The sequence below is a fragment of the Lineus longissimus genome, chromosome 16, assembly GCF_910592395.1.
Source record: "Lineus longissimus chromosome 16, tnLinLong1.2, whole genome shotgun sequence".
In the NCBI taxonomy this organism is placed as follows: domain Eukaryota; kingdom Metazoa; phylum Nemertea; class Pilidiophora; order Heteronemertea; family Lineidae; genus Lineus; species Lineus longissimus.
In genome coordinates this window covers 12,391,662-12,408,530 of record NC_088323.1, presented here as the reverse complement: position 1 = coordinate 12,408,530, position 16,869 = coordinate 12,391,662, and the positions used below count along the sequence as shown (strand labels likewise).

At 43.6% G+C, this 16,869-nt stretch overlaps 2 protein-coding genes across 2 annotated transcripts in view; both read left to right on the top strand.

Moving 5' to 3' along the window:
- Nucleotides 1-16,580, top strand: part of LOC135500169 (tRNA N(3)-methylcytidine methyltransferase METTL2-like) — a 51,649-nt gene extending 35,069 nt beyond the window's left edge. The window contains exon 9 of the mRNA XM_064791416.1: nucleotides 15,175-16,580. The gene's annotated coding sequence lies outside the window, so the exon portion shown is untranslated. The remainder of the gene's footprint in view (nucleotides 1-15,174) is intronic.
- LOC135500167 (putative nuclease HARBI1) lies at nucleotides 5,258-6,427 on the top strand. The gene has a single exon (XM_064791414.1). The coding sequence runs from the start codon at nucleotides 5,258-5,260 to the stop codon at nucleotides 6,425-6,427; it is 1,170 nt and encodes a 389-aa protein (XP_064647484.1).
- Nucleotides 16,581-16,869: the final 289 nt, after the last annotated feature.

The window sequence follows — 16,869 nt, the reverse complement described above, 5'->3', positions numbered from 1 at the left end:
TCCACCCAAAATTGGTGCGATAGGTCCTTGCAGGCGAGTAATAGGTTTGGAGTATTCTGGCGCGTCATTAATTTATATGCATAGAATTGCAGTGCTGATATCTTTTGGTTTGTGTACTGTTGGGTTTGTGGGTTGTACAGTTTCTGTTGAAGGTGGTAGCCATCTTCTCCGAAGGGGAAGAGAAGAGGGTACTGCAGGGCATCATATGATCTGTGGGTTTCCGACACGCGTTGAAGTTGGGAGTCCCGTTGTTGGATGACGATGTCTCTTCTGGTGCCGTTCTCCCCAGCCATGATAATGGCAACTTCCCCTGCTGAAGGGCTGTTGTAGCGGCGTTCATGTTCTCCTTGGGGGGGGGTTCTGTCTGCATGTATGACTAACTGGCACTGTGGGGAATCGAGGCGTTCTATGGCTGATTTGAAAGAAGCAATGTAACCGTTGCAATCGTGTAACATCTCTTGTAATTGCAAGATGAGGTGATGGCGTAGCACTGGGAAGTTTGTTGATCGTTGGCGAGCTTGCTCCTGTGTATTGTTGATGAAGTATATCTGGAGAAATGCCGGGCTGTGAGACTGCTGGGGATACAGTGAACCTGCTAGGTGGTAGACTTGGCCTTGGATTTTGAATGTAGGCATGAAACCTGGTTCCCGGATTTGTTTGGCACCAAAGGATGTCATCTGGAAGCACGAATTGTATTGTTGAGCCTTGGCAAAGAAGTGTTTACTGTCTGTGTGGGTATTGTCGCTCAGAGATTGGAGTAACGCTGGAGGCTCAATAGGTGGCGGGAAGTTGACTTTTCCAGAAGAACAGCAGATAGATGGTCGTTCACCTGGCCAGCGTTTGGCCGTACAATGGGGGCATACCGTTGTCATGGAAGCTATATTTTCTTGGGGAATGTCAAAGTTCATATTTGGGTGATAGGCTGTAGCACTCATAAACAAACGGTTTCCTTGTGTTTTGGGGGCTGTGGGTGTCCTGGAAAGTCTCTTTCGTTTTGCCTCTTTACTTTGTCTGTCTCGGTTTGGTGTTCGGCGTTTTTGTTGGCCAGCCATGTCTTCGTATGGTTGTGAACTCAGCTCAGTGAAGGAAGGAACACTAAAAAGGGGGTAAAAAATAGAAGTAAGTTTATTGAAAAAATAAGACGGGTGAGACAGCAGTGATATGAGATGGGTTAAACAGCAGTATTTGTAATGTACAGTTATGGCCTTTAACTTGAGCATTGGTATCATATGTGTTCAAATGAGCAGATGCGTAGACTCCGTGTGTCACAGGTAGTGTCGACATAGTTGTCACAACGAGGTCTGTTAGTAGTGTAGACTTAGTGTTCCACAATCAGTTTCTTTGACTTAGTATGCCACAGTAGTTCTGACTTAGTTGGCACATGTTATTCCGCCTGTGGGTCGTCTTTGCTGAGTAATTGCATGGCATCTTCAAAAGTGGCCTGGGCTGGTGCTGTCGCTTGCACTGTATTTGGTAGGGCACGCGAGGTGTCACCCCGTGTCCTCCCAAGGTTGGTTTTGGTTGCAGGAGTGGTGGGGTTGATTGCAGCAGGTGGGTTGTTTTCAGCAACAGGTGTGGTGGGGTCGTTTTCGACAGGGGGCTTGTTTTCGGCTGCTGGTCTTGTGGTGGTGTCTTCGACAGGATCCGGTTTGGAAGAAGTGGCATCTGTTCCTGCGGTGAGGGGGAAGTATGTCTCACTCTTCCGTGGTGACTGGCTGAGAGCGAGCTCAAGTGATGCGTTTAAGGTGGCATCATCAAGGTCGGACTGTGTGTTCCAAATGTCGACGGAGTTCTTGCTCAAGGTGGGAGTGGGTGGAGTTGCAATGGCTGGGTCAAGTTTCATTTTTTTTGGAGTTGAAGCAACTGGCGAGTGGGATGGCATCATTGTCGTCTTGAAGGGAGATGCGCAGGGAGAGCGGCTGGTTGAAGACGTTCTGTATGGCATAGGAGTCATCTTGGTCGGTGTGGTTGAGGGTGAAGAAGTTGATCGAGTGGTGTAGTTGTAATGGGTGTTGATGCCCCTCTTAATATCATTTGCATAGTCGATAAGTGGCTGAAATGCGTCGTCCATTTCAATCCTCGCCTGCTGCCAGTTGAATGCGCGTCTTTCGCCTAATTGCACTTGAATGTGTGAGAGTTCTTTGACGGCAGATTTACGCACCTTCTGAATGTGGTTGATGAGGGACTGAACGTGGGCATGGGGTGGCATCCCTGAATTGAATGATTTTTGGCCTGACATCTGAAAGTAGATAAAAAGTCAATATAGTGAATGAGCAGGGGGTATTGAGCATTTTTAGGCACTTGGTGGAAATGTTGAAAGAATCCACTGTTGACATTATATTTATTGCTGAGCTTACCTTTTTGTTGTTGCGTTGCTTTATAAAGCAGGGTGGAGAATGTTGTTGAGAAGTCGTCAAAACTACTGCACTGGTAATCTGGAAAAGCAAATAGATGGTTATGAAAGTCAGTTAACTGTAAAAGTAGGGTTTGGTATACAGTCAGGACGTTCTGAACTGGCACTGTTGTTGACGTGAGAACTTACCTTCTTAAACGTGTGCAGCGTGTATCTGGGGGAAGGCCTGGGCTATATATGGCAAGCCAAAGCGGAATTTATTCAAGACTTTAGAATAACCATTCAAGAAGTTGAATATAAGTTCAAGAAGGAAATATATGTTCAAGACTAAAATATGTTCAACCTTGAATCAAATGTTTTCAACCTTAAATAAAATATGTTCAACCTTGAATAAAATATGTTCAACCTTGAATAAAATATGTCCAACCTTGAACAAAATATATTCAACCTTGAACAAAATATATTCAAGACTCACGTGACCATATTCAAGACTCACGTGACCATATTCAAGACGCACGTGACCACAAAATTGATGACGTAGAGCGTAGAATCTTTGGTACTTCTGATGCGTTCTGTTTCACGACGTGATTGATTGCCTGTATAGCCTAAACACTCAAACATGTCAAAAGACAACGAGAATCCGATACAGTGGTATGAAAGGTGAGAGGCATTGCGCATTTTGAACCTATAATTTGCCTGATATGTCTGTGAAACATGTATCGACTCTGACATTCACCTGGCATCCATGTCATGATGTGTAGGATTACAGTACATGTCAGGTGTAGGCGGCTAGGTACGTGTACAACCATGTGTCAAAACCTTCATGCGAACAATTCGAGCTCCGAAACGCAACACAAGTACCATGGGTTCGGGAAAGTCTGGACGCGGGTTCGGGAAAGTCCGTAAAGCATCAAAACATGAGCAACTACGTCATCAATTTTGTGGTCACGTGCGTCTTGAATATGGTCACGTGAGTCTTGAATATATTTTGTTCAAGGTTGAACATATTTTATTCAAGGTTGAACATATTTTATTCAAGGTTGAAAACATTTGATTCAAGGTTGAACATATTTTAGTCTTGAACATATATTTCCTTCTTGAACTAATATTTAACTTCTTGAATGGTAATTCTAAAGTCTTGAATAAATTCCGCTTTGGCTTGCCATAGCTATATACTGTTGGAGGTTTTTCTGAAAAACAATATAGAGAGAAATGAGTGTGTGGTTTTGATATGTGGGAAGCTTCTCTGGATCGGATAAGATGTACTCAGCTAGGGCACAGCCGCGATGAAGGAATAGGCTACCACCATGACCACAGCCTTAATTAGGCCCTAGTTTGCTAGGGATCTATTTTCGGACACCAAGGCACACAGCCTGCACAGCCCCGATGAAACTTGTTTAAGCCTGGCCCTAGTTGTTGGGGTGTTGATTTCTGAGAAGATTGGGTTTCTGACCTATGCACATATTCCATGCATAAATAGGGCGAGATGAATGTAGGCCTATAGTAAGGGGAGGTGTGCTTATTCACTCTCTGATTGTCGGACAAACTTTGCATAAATAGGGCAGGATGAATGTAGGCCTATAGTAAGGGGAGGTGTGCTTATTCACTCTCTGATTGTCGGACAAACTTTGCAAGTTTTAGGCGCACAGTCCTCTCATGAGCAAGTTTTAGGCCCATGCCCTCATTAAAAGGGCCACAGGCCCGATTAAATGGACCATCAAACCTCTAACATGAACATTGATCACTTTGATATGTCAAAAAAGTAATACATACCTAGTTAGGGCGATAAGTATTAAGGGAAAGTCGAGTGCTGGTAAGAACAAAAGAGCACATGGATTTGCAAGTTGGACTATTCTAGTTGAAACCCAATTAGGGAGAGTACAGGTACCATCTGGCGCCACCAGATGGTAGCGTACGATGTGTTGGAATCCCTTGAACTATAAATAGATGTGCAAGCCAGGAAGGGAATTCCCTTGCCAAAGGCAACTTTCTGGTGATTTCTTTGCAACGAAATATAGAAAACAACCTTCCCATTAATAATATCGATGTTCCAGAGGCAAAGTATATGCTGTAGAGTTCGAGACAACAGAGAGTAGGCCGGACAAACTTTGACAACTCTCCTTTATATAGGTATCTAGATATGCCAGGAATTCAATGTTAGATAGTCTTCAAGGAAAAAATGCTCTTTGTAAATTCTATAATTTATACATTTAGGGGACTCTTGAATATCCGTATACCATTTCTAAACAAATTGATCTCTTAGTGTCCTCTTTTACCGTTTCCGTTAACCATGCAACGTTAACAATAACATTTTGGTTTGTCTGGTTTAACCATAACACAGTGTTACCAGTTACATCTAGGATTTCCTTAATCGTATTAAGCCAAGGGGATAAAAAAGTGCCATTTCTAAACCTTTCAATTAGACACCTATAGACATGGTAGGTATATTTATCCGGTCGACCAGTAACAATTTTTGCCCAAAAATTTATCATCTGAACATTTATGGCAATCGACATGGGGTATTCCCCAGTGTCGCCATACATCATGCATGACGGCGTAGAGCTTCGTACCTTTAACAGCTGTTTTAGACATTTCTAATGAAACACCTCAAACATATCGACCTTGTTGTCTCCCCACACTTCACACGCGTACAAGAGTATTGGTTCCACCACAGAATGAAACAACTGTATCAATACATCACTAGGAGTGCGTTCGATTACTTGTCTAGGACATGTCCGACCTCGATCTGGGGCTCCCAAGACATGAGTCACTAAACGAACGCATGTGAGGTTTCTGTAGGGCAAAGTGTCATGGCGTAGCCGGGCGCTTCATGGTCGCTGTCTATGGTCTTCTTTTGTAACTAAACGTCTGTCCTGGTCTCCTGCATTGTCCTGGTTGTCCTAAATGGACATGATGGAGGCGAACCGCAAAAAGGCGATGGTGGCTATGTCTATAGCCCTTTTCCGGGGAAATACCCAAATAATACAGAATAGGTTTGTCAGTGAGAGCCTTGAGACAGCAGGCCTATCGTTAGAGAGACACCTCCCTGAAGAAAGACGTGCCAAAGTCCCAAGGACTGAGAACTATGCTGAGGTGACGGTCCCACTTCAGTCTCTAGATGATTTCCGATCGCATTTTCGGCTCTCCAGGACGACATTTGAGGTCTTATTGGGGGAACTACAACCGTGTCCAGAGATGGCCCTGGGACAACATGGGTTTGGTCGTCCTCCAGTTGAACTCGGCAAGCAAGCCTTGGTACTCCTCTGGTACCTTGGGTCACCCGACTCGTTTAGATCAATTTCTGATCGCTTCGGGATTTCGAGGTCAACAACACACTGCATCTGTCGCAGAATTTGCAAAGCCGTTGTGAACAACCTCATTAAGAAACTAATATCCTGGCCAAGTCACGAGAACAGAGTGAACATTTCTGAAGGATTCGAAAAGTACAGTCACTTTCCAGGGGCCATTGGGGCAATAGATGGGTGTCACATAAAAATCAAAGCCCCAACGAAGAATCCCAATTCATATGTAAACCGTAAGAAATTCCACTCGGTTGTGCTACAGGGTGTCTGTGACGATGCCCTGGCCTTCACCCACGTCTATACTGGCTGGCCAGGGTGCACACATGATGCCCGTGTTTTCAATAACTCCTCAGTGTTCCAAGAGGCTGCAGCCAAGTTTGAAACGGATGAATTCCTCCTGGGAGACTCGGCGTACCCGATACAACCATGGCTTATGACCGCATATAAGGATTATGGGAATATCACAAGGGATCAAAAGAGGTACAACAAGAGACATAACTCTGCTAGGGTCGTCATTGAGAGAGCTTTTGGACAACTCAAAGGACGATTCAGAAGGCTAAGGGACTTTGATTGTTCCGACTTCGAACTGTTGTGCCACTCTATTTTGGCGGCATGTGTCATGCACAACCTTTGTCTGAAGAACAATGACGATACACTAGAAGAACTTCAATTAGATGAAGAGAATGCCGCTATGCCAAGGCCACACCACCACAGGACCAGCGGAATTGAAAAACGTAGGGAACTAGAAATGCTGTTGGCCAGGAGAGACTAAATGTGACTACTGATTGGGATGCATCTCACAAGTGTTTTATGTGAAAAAAGACAGAACTTCTCCAATGCATGAAATGGAAAAACACAATTTCCAAAAGACGCAAACAAGAAGTGGATTCGCCTGACATTTAAAAAGCCTCAAAAGCGATTTTTCGAATTAAACACTCTAAGACTTTTACAAGCTCCCACCATGCCCACAGCAACCCTATAGTCCCTCTTCAAAAAGAAATGCATGCAACAGTTCTGTCTTTTCTGAGATAAGTTCAATTTTGAGATGTTCCCAGTACAAGTTATCCAATGACGGACACGAACACTGTTCTGCAACAAAATCGAAGTAACAAAATATATTCTGTATATTTTATATTATAAATGTATTGTTGAGAACAATCAACAATTAAAAGTTGTATAAAAATAAACATGTACCAGGAGGTCCCATAGGAAAGAACCTGCTGACAGAGGCATCACCGGAAATCCAATCAATTTTTGGGCCTTTCCTTCCTTACGTCAGGGAGGAATGACACAGTGCCTATCAATGATGCCTGTGAGACGAAGTTATCTATTTACACTCCAGGTTCTTTTCTCTTGGACTTTTCACTTGTTGTAAATGTATGTACAATATCATGATATGTAAAAAAATACATCATCGATCCGCTAACAATAATTCAATTGATTGAACTGTCAATTTATAAACTAAATTTTGCTAAAACATCCTTGTTTCAATTGCTACAGCAAACAATACACTCTGGGCGGATCGTATAGGCCTAAATCGATTCCGAAGATGAATTTATCGCCCGTAACCTTCAGCTTCTTCGCCATCGACGCCATGTTGCTGCAATGCATTGTGGGACACTTGCCCAAGTAACCCCATCAGCGAGGAGGGTTAGAAGGGCATGTCCTAGACATGTCCAACACCACTTTTCGAACGATGATGGACCAGGTCCGACTACTGACTTCCGGCAAACTACCACACTTGGACATGTCCTAGACAAGTAATCGAACGCACTCTAGGTAAGGCAAGTTCTCTCCCTTTACGGAGAACACTATACATTGCTTTTCTTGCTTGATCAATAACATGCTTTTCATGTTCTTTAAAAGTACCGTTTCTCTGAAATACAACACCCAGGTACTTAAAAGTATCTACAATTTCTAAAACTTTGCCGTGTAATTCTAAATTTCTCCTTACAGCCCTCTTGGAGAAAATGATGACTTTAGTTTTATCCGAGTTAACATGAAGCTTCCACTGCGTGCAATAGGCTTTAAGGGCTTCGATAGCTACTTGAAGTTTTTCACCAGAATCGGCTACAATTACGGTATCATCTGCATACAACAAAATCATAAGTTTTACCAAGTAGTCAATCTCGGGAAGGTTACAATCTATTTCTACCGATTGTGCTCCGTGGTTCATAAAGTGTTCTTGTAGATCATTTACAAAAAGAGCAAAAAGAAGGGGGGGAGTGGTTCTCTCCCTGCCTCACAACAACCTTACTGTCAAAAACTCTACTCAAACAACCATTTTGTGAAACACAAGACTTAACGTTAGAGTACATGTTTCTAATAACAGTAAAACATTTACCGCTTATACCATTTGCCAGCAGTTTTCATTATCACCCCCCTCAAAGTCTCCATTTATTTCCCGAAAATGTTGCAATAAATCCGCATTCTTGGGGTGGAATGCCCGCTGTTGCCTTTGTTTACCCGTAGGATTTTCCAATACGCCTTTGGGTCTTTACATTTCATTACACGTAATCGTTTGGCCATCTGTTTCTCATACATACACTTTGCCTTTCTGATGCATTTCTTATAATTTTTACTCGAGGCATGAAATTGCTCATAATCATTATTGCTCTTTGTTTGCTTATATTATGGGGAAAAAGAGACTAGCGTTAGAAATAAGTTGGAGTCCTGGTAATGGCGGAGGCTGAGGTGAAAGGACAGGTGGCTCTGCTGGAGTGCTCGTCCTTCTAATCTCCTCCCTAGAGTTGCCATCTACAAGGGGTGAAAATAAGTTATACAAGTTCCGCCTAATGGTACCAAAAATGGTCAAAAGTGGTTCCGCTGGTGCCTCCTGGGGTTCTACATCCACTTGAGGATTCTCTTCTTGCACTTCTTCTACTCTCTTCTGATCGACAGGTGGGACAACACCCTGTAGCTGTCTGTTGCGTAACTGCATCCCAGGAACTACATCTACCTCCTCATCTGCCATCTTGTAGCCTAGTTATAGCTTAGATCAGCACACAACAATAATAATATTCGCAGAACTGCACGTATCTATTGACACCACATGCACACATAGTCTACACACCAAAGAACAGAGACTGGGGATACGATAATACTTACTCTACAAGTACTACTACCATTACATGCGAACAATTACGTACAGTAATACCAAACATGCACTGGAGTACAGTACTATGGTTTTGCCACAGCGCAAAAACACTGAAAGATGAGATGGGTGAGAAGCAATCACAAGTAGCGGTACATGGAATTACACAATCAACAACAATGCACATCAAAGTCATACTATAAAGAAATATCTTCATGGCTGGAAAGAATGTACACCAGTTTTGGTGTATACGTACTACATAAAAGCTGCAGGAAACAAAATTGCAGCAACACTAAACAGCAACCAATTTCAAGTTTTGTTATTATAGCTATACTGAACAAAGCTCAAAAGACAAACAGCTATCTACAGATGACCAGCTGTTTAAAAATATACAAGGCTGTCCTACACAGAAACACAGTATTTGTCTATACCGAAGACACGAACAAGCACGAAAAACCCTCACTGGTGATACACTGTAATACACATTGTACATGAGAAGAAGCAAACATAATAGTAACACGGATATAAGAAAATCTGCACTGACACACTTGCAGGAAAATTAAGAGAGAAAAGGGGTCGCCACCTGCAAGCGCGCAAGTGCACATTCCCTCAATCCGAGAAATCTGGATCACCAGGGTCACTAAAAAGTATGCCACCTGAGGGTGCTACATATTACATATACATATTAGGATAAAATGACTTATTCTTCGAAACAATCAATAAGTAGCTTAAAGTAGAGGTCCTAGTGTAACAGTCTGTCACTCACCACCGATACCATGGCACGGCTGCACTCCTCTCCAGTCCCAGTCGGACGGCTTTCCTCAGGCTGTGATTGTATAGACGCATACCACGATTTGAAGTGACATGAATGTCATCAATAGAAAGAGATTCATTCAAATTCAATAAAATCGTTCTATCATGCTTATAGGCGATAAGAAAAGGCCTAGAGCGGGCTGCTGCTCTTATTTGCTCATTAAATCGGATTCTCCTCCTCTCAAATTGGTCCAAACATGTGCCAGGTCGCAACCTCCTCCTTCTCACCACTAAGCAAAGGACTGCCACACGTATACGCCCTTGAGCTACTAGTTCGTCCACTAAATCAATTAGTCGTCCCGCAGCCCAATCTGCGACAACCAGGTCAGTGCCAAAGTAAAAATTTGCGAGGTCGTTTGATCCTAGTTCAAGCACTAACATCTCTGGATCCTTTCTGTAAACTTCCTCTCTAACTAGCGTTAAATCGGAGTGTTTGCACTGAAGCCCAGATTTCCCGTATATATTAACGATCTCTCGAGGCAGTCCAATTGCATAAGAATAATTAAAGCATGATCCAACCGGTCTACTTATTTGGTGAAAATTGCACAGAAAGTCACGAAAACGCTTCACAAAGCTGTGTCCGGCTATTAGAATCCACATCGTACATGCATTGGCACGTCAGAGCTACACACACATACCTCGCAACACATGTCGAAAAGTAGGTCACCGTGGACCGTGCAAGTCCAGTGAAGCTGGACAAGGCGATCGTGATCTTCACACAGAAACGTCAAATTGAAGGTTCTACACCTGTTGATTTACCTCGTGAATTACTTTTAGTCCTGCCGTGGTCGCCAGATGTACCGTTTTTGGGGGCGGTACCACCCCGCAGGTCCGTAAAAATACACTTGACGCGGGATATCAGATTCAACACACACGAGTATCTTTTATTCCTCTCGAATCTCTACATAAAGAGGGCAGCACCGCATTGCTGCGCTGGAGATACAACAGGGTCCGCCCCGCCACCCCCTTCCGTACCTGTGCGCCACCTCGATGTTACACACATTTCCTTACGAATGAAATTCTGTAACACTTCCTCGGTATTTTCGCCACCAGTTTCCTCAATGTTTTTGAATAACAGGTTGTCAGTCATAGACCTACACTGCAAGTCTGTGATTTCGCTCTTTAGTGCCTCGTTGTCCTTACGCAGTTGTCTGATTTCATGGTTGGTCTCTTTCAGGCTGTCCTTTACACCATCAAAGCGTTCACTCACAAACTTCGTTGTTTTTTCATATTCTACAAGGGTTTCGTTCAGCTGTCCGACTTCAAGGGAGGGGTTAAAATCGGAGCAGATTTTCAGTCCGTGTAGCGCCGTCTGCCATCTTTGTTCTACTCCTTACGTACAAATACCATAAAGTGCCAATAGGCTAATGACTATCAATGGTTCATAGCCAATTGACAGTAATTAAAAGCAAGTCAGATTACAAATTAAAGATGCAACATCCCATCAGTCTGATTGGGTAGATGACCTACATACAAAGTCCTGCCCACTGATAAGGCCACCTGGTTGCTGAGTGGTTGACATTAATAGCACTGGTGTGTAATTTCCGGGAAATAAGCACATGGCTGTGTTGTAGTGCACATTGTAAATGCATGTGATTTTCAAAATGTATCCTAAGTCGATGTTATTTAAAGGGCGCTTCCTTCATGCTTGGTTTAAGGGTTGAGAAAGGAAGAATATTCCTAAAGCATGAACGAACGCCCCTACGGAAACCAAGGGAGGGTGGGTTGGGGAAAACATTCCGATTCCAGTTCCAGTATGTGGAACTTCCACTATATTCCGAAACCCTAACCAACTTGACCCACCGTCAGTGTCACACATGCACCCCTCCCCGGGCTTAATAAATGAAATATCCTGTTCCACTCCTCCTCGTTGGAGGGCGCTGGGCTGGTCTTCTCCAGGACTTCTGTCCCTCTTCCTTGCATCTAACATCCTTGCAAAAGACTGAATTGATTGCATTCAGTTCACGCCATCTAGGTCATCCACTTAGGATCAAAACGTATCCTAAGTCGATGTTATTTTAAGGGCGCTTCCTTCATGCTTGGTTTAAGGGTTGAGAAAGAAATAATATTCCTCGCTTTCCACAACCCCTTCCATGCAACCCTGGCATGGAGATCTAAATTTCCACCAAACCTCAACACTCCAATTCTTCAATGGTAACCCCAGTATTGCCCCGCTTGCTTTTGCCCATCCGTCCGTTCCTGCCAGCCCTACCAGATATCACTATCCTCGCAAGGCCTATCTCATCCACATACCTGATCCGGACCCTGCAGGAAAGACTAGATATATCCAAAACTGCGGGTCAAAACTGGGCTTACCAACCCAATCCTTTCAAGACAAATGAATGCAAGATGCCATGCTCAATCTAACTACCAAGAAACTCAAAAGTAAAGAATACACTTAGATATTTATTTGCCAATACTTTTACAGAAATACAGGCTCAGAACCCCTAGTCCACTGATCAGACAGTGACTCGGCCACATCCCACTGTTGCTGCAGATCCATTAACCCGATGGGCTTCACCCATTAAAACACTTTTTTCAAAGTGGAGAGCTCCACATATCCATCACCCGCCATTCTAGCCTCGCCCCAAGCCATATTGTGGACCAAAGCCATGGCTTGGTCTAGCTGACTACTCCTAGTGTAATGTTTAACAGAGTGATCTGAGAACCAACCCACATGTGTGCCTACGACTGCTTTTCCGCCCTGCTCTGTGGGCATAGACCTATAAAGCGAAATAGCGCAACCCGCCCGAATACTATGTGGTGTCTCTCCTTCATATATTTCTAAGACAGTCAGGTAATGCTTCAACTGATCGAATGTTGCAGAGTAAGAAAACGGAATGTTATCAATCGACCTGTCAGTGGCAATGGGCCGAAAAAGATAACCACAGGACAAAATCAGGCCCATGGACCTGGCCACCTTCATGTACCTTTCAACACCTCTAACCGGGCAAATAATTTCATCATAACTGGCCCTGCATGTACACGACACACTACATTGAGGTCACTCTTAGGACCTACTACAATGTCCTTCCTACCAGTTTTGACTAAAAAACTATCCTTAGTAGGACCCTGCTGCAAAACAGACAAAAGTTCCACCCGAGTTTTCTCTTTCACTGTAGGAAACAAACATCTCAATTCATCAGAGTCAGCATTACATTCCTTTAGGATCTCCTCAATCACATTGTAACCTATGATTGGATAGCTGATGTCATTGGTGCTGACTAAAATTGGGACCCGAAAGCAAGGTTTATCAGTACTGATATCAGACTCAGGCTCATGTTTAGTGCTCCTTACGTGTTTCAAATCTAGTTCCACCCATCCCAAGTATGGAATTTGCTGTCCATTTGCAGCATTCAGCTCTAAAGGCTCATTCAGCAATTCAACTACAGTAGAACCTCCCTCTGCGGACACCTCTGCCAGGCGGACACCTCTACATAACGGACACGTCCGGCCAGTCCCGATTTTTTCTAAGTCATTTCCAATAACAAAAACCTCTGTACGGCGGACACCTCTCTATTCCGAATTGCGGACAGGGCGATAGCCAATTTTTGGTCCAATTCCCTCCCAATTACGGACAGTAGGCAAAAACAATGGCTTCCCGCTTGCGCTTGGAGAGTCAAGTAGGCCCGACAGGTGTGATATTCGCGCAATTAATCAACGTAATTACCCCATGGCATTGTGTTTTTGTATCCTAATTAAGCCGCGGCATTGGCATTGTGTTTTTGTATCCTAATTAAGCCGTGGCATTTGTTTACTCATCTTTTCAACTAATCACATAGGCCTTTTGTGTCTACGGACACTCATAAATCCACGCGGTTTTGTCAGTGTTGCGGCGAATATGCGTTAGTAGAGAAATTAGAAAAAAATAACTATTTATCAAAGGTGGCTGATGGACAGAAATTATGGTGTTTTTTGACACATTATCACATGTCGAGGAGATTTTGCAATAAAAGGGGCACCTTTTACTAGAGAGATTATTCACGCTCTGAGTTCCAAAGTAGCTCACGTCATTCAACGCAACATCACAAGCAAATACCGATCAGCCAACAGGTTTAAAGTTTCTACGCTAGATGTCGACACAGAGAAAACCAAGACCTGCAAGGCGGGAACTTCAAATCCACCTATCGGACGATTTGGCATAACCTCTCTATTGCGGACACCTCTCTATTGCGGACACCTGGGCCCAGTCCCATGGGTGTCCGCAATAGAGAGGTTGTACTGTATATCTCTGATTTCTGTGGTGGGCAGGTTATCCTTTAGCCATTTTTGTGACACTATCGACACCTGCGCCCCTGTATCCCAAAGTGCAATCGTAGCAACATCATTAAACTGGCATCTGATAAGACACTGCTTGCCTATCAATGAAACCAATTTCGAATACTTCTTAATATTGCACATGTTCATACTTGACTCACATACACTACTTATATAAGCACCACTGTCAGAAATTCTACTACTCGTCGAACTTGTAAATTCTGTCTTTTCTACATGGGACTGACTACAAACAGATTCTGGGCCTACACCGTGTCCCCTCGGGAAGACCCTCTCCGGTTTCCCTTCCTGCAGCCACGGGAGAAATGTTCACCGGAACCACAGGCCCAGCAATGGTCACATTCAGATTGACCTGCCTGTTGACACTTTTCACATAATTTCTTTTGCCTAAATGTATTTGACTTTTTGGCACCTGTCTCAGTGTTTCTCTTACTAGTGCCAGAAGCTTCAGGAACAGAGCGAGTGGTCAAAGAATTTTTGACCTCCGTGACTAAAGCCTTGATTTGACTCATTTCCGCTTTAAGCTTTTCAAATTCAGGATCCTTTGAACCAGTGGTGGCGTTCACTTTGGCTTTTGCACCAGCAGTACCCGTACCGTGACTAACGCCAGCCCCTTTCGCTTCTCGTTCTTGCTCCTTGGCTGTTGCATGATGTAGGGCTTCTAACAATTTCTCGTCAGTTATGTCTCGATCCTCAAGCGCGGATTTTAACTCTAGACTGATACTAGTGTTACGTAAACCTGTGGCCACTGCATGAAGGAACATGTTTTTAACCAGCTTTTGATCATAAACTATAGAGGAATCAGCCTCCTTTGAGGCAAAACAGACCTTCTGCCTCAAGTCCATTGCCCTAAAGATGAATTCTTGGGCACTTTCCTTTTCACCTTGACAAATGTTCACCAGGTCCTTGTAGAGCGCTGTCGGCTCCTTCTCGCTGTAGTATGTACGGAGAACCTTCCTTAGAGATGACAAAGAAACATAACCCTTTCCTTCTAGGTACGAACGGAACGTTGACCCAGCTGAAATGCACTTGACCACTGCTGCGACCACTTCTCTCTCCGAATATCCTTTGTCCAGACCAATGTCTATTTGATGGATTAAACTTGAGAAAGACAGTTTTTCCTTTTCGCCCGGTTTCCCAATCTGCCCCTGAATCTTGAACTCTCGTTTCAGCAACTTCTGCAGATCCGGTTCATGTGTTGACGATGAGGACACTGTAGCCCCACCTCCACCACTGATCCTGTCCAGGTCCGCCAGACGTTGTCGCAGCTCCTCGTTCTCGATGCACGTATACCGTCTCCATGGCCTTTATCTTTCTACGTAACTTTTCGTTTTCAGATTCCAAATTCTCACGCGTAATCACCTCCTCATCCCAGAATTCATCGACGTTCGGATTCTCTTCCCAGTCCTCGTTATCCTGCGACATGATTGCAGTGCAAACAATGACAATTTTTACACCACAAGAGTCCAGAGATTAGACCTCGAAAATCACAACCAGACGGTGCTTAAACTATACGATATTGTCGAAACGAACAGTTCAGTAAACAAACAGGACTTCAACAGGCAGCATCAGCAGCAAAGACGAGCTGGTCAGCAACAACAACGATACAAGTCTCTCAACATAGCACTAGATCCAGTCAGTCAATGAGTCACCATCATCACCCTGGATTTCATACACTGCACAGGCATTGCACACACTTCATGTATATGGATACTGTACATCAGCATACAGGGACAGAATTTCCCTGCTACACGGCAGCAACACAGTTCAATGTATGGCGAAATGCACTATAGCCCACGAGGCTCGCAAATCGTGACTTCATTTCGCGAGATCGACACAAGCTTTTCACCTTCAAAGTCTACTTTTTACAGTCTTATCATTATCTTATTAATCTCGGTAGAACCTCCAATTGTTACTGGTGTCATTCTGGTACTTAGTTCAATCGAACAACACCGTAATTAAAATGAATAAACGTTTTCTTTTAATAAATCTTCTCACTTTCTTCTTACAAAATCGGATGCTTTCGCTAATGTGTGCCTCCAGGAGTCCCGGAGCTGACCTCCACAAAGCATGTAAAAGACACACAAGGAATTTCGGAAGTGACTTGTCACAACCTGTGACACATTGAGCAATATGAATGTCTCTACTGCGCTTTAGCAGTTTTTCTCTTCCGACGTTGAGGAACCTTGGGCTGGACTACATCATCCTCACTTGAACTGTCATTAGTGCCAATGTTTTCAACTGGTGCAGGGCAGGTTATGTCAGCCGTCTCTTCTGTAAAAAATTCTCTGATGCTCTTGTACAGATAGTTCTGCCTTTTTAAATCCAATCCTGGTGTAGTCATGGGCGTAGGTCGCTGTGCTGGTGGGACGACTCTGTTCGATTTAATCAGGCACGTTCCAGTTTCTTCAGAGTCAGAAAATTCCTTATGGAAGATCCAGCCTGGGTGGTTGCTGTCCATTCTGAAAGTACACAAAAAATAAAGAGTAAGTCAAAATGCAGCACTTTTGCTCTACTTCATTCCCTTAATTTGTGCTAACCATTACAGTTACAAACAATGTACAAGTGCACTCCATGCAAGCACATTGATTGTTGTCTTTCACTTGTGCAGTTACCATGATTACCAATACCACAACAATGCTGTGTTAGTTCCTTTTGAAATCATAGCTAAAAAAATAATGTTATTACTGTTGAGTGCCATGAGAGAGAGCAAGAGAGTGGTTGCATCAAAGTTTAACTTGGCAGAGCATAGGATGTTCCTGCATCCACCAAGATGGCCTCCAATACAATCAATAAGGAAAATAAACATGTAAAAATTGTGATCACACTGGTAACAACAGATGGTTTATGGAGTGATGTGAAAATAAAACTTATACACACCTGTAATGCTGGTTCTTCTTTATTCCAACAAACATCCGAAAGTAAGGTTTCAGGAATGACTGCCAGTCACGCTGTGGCACCAGGACCTCTCCATTTTCACGGCCAACAAACTGAGCAATATTCACATCAGTTTGAGTACTGCTCCTGACAAC

What these genes read in the sequence shown, in the direction of transcription:
- LOC135500167 (XM_064791414.1), top strand. Translation starts at nt 5,258, where the DNA reads ATGGACATGATGGAGGCGAACCGCAAAAAGGCGATGGTGGCTATGTCT.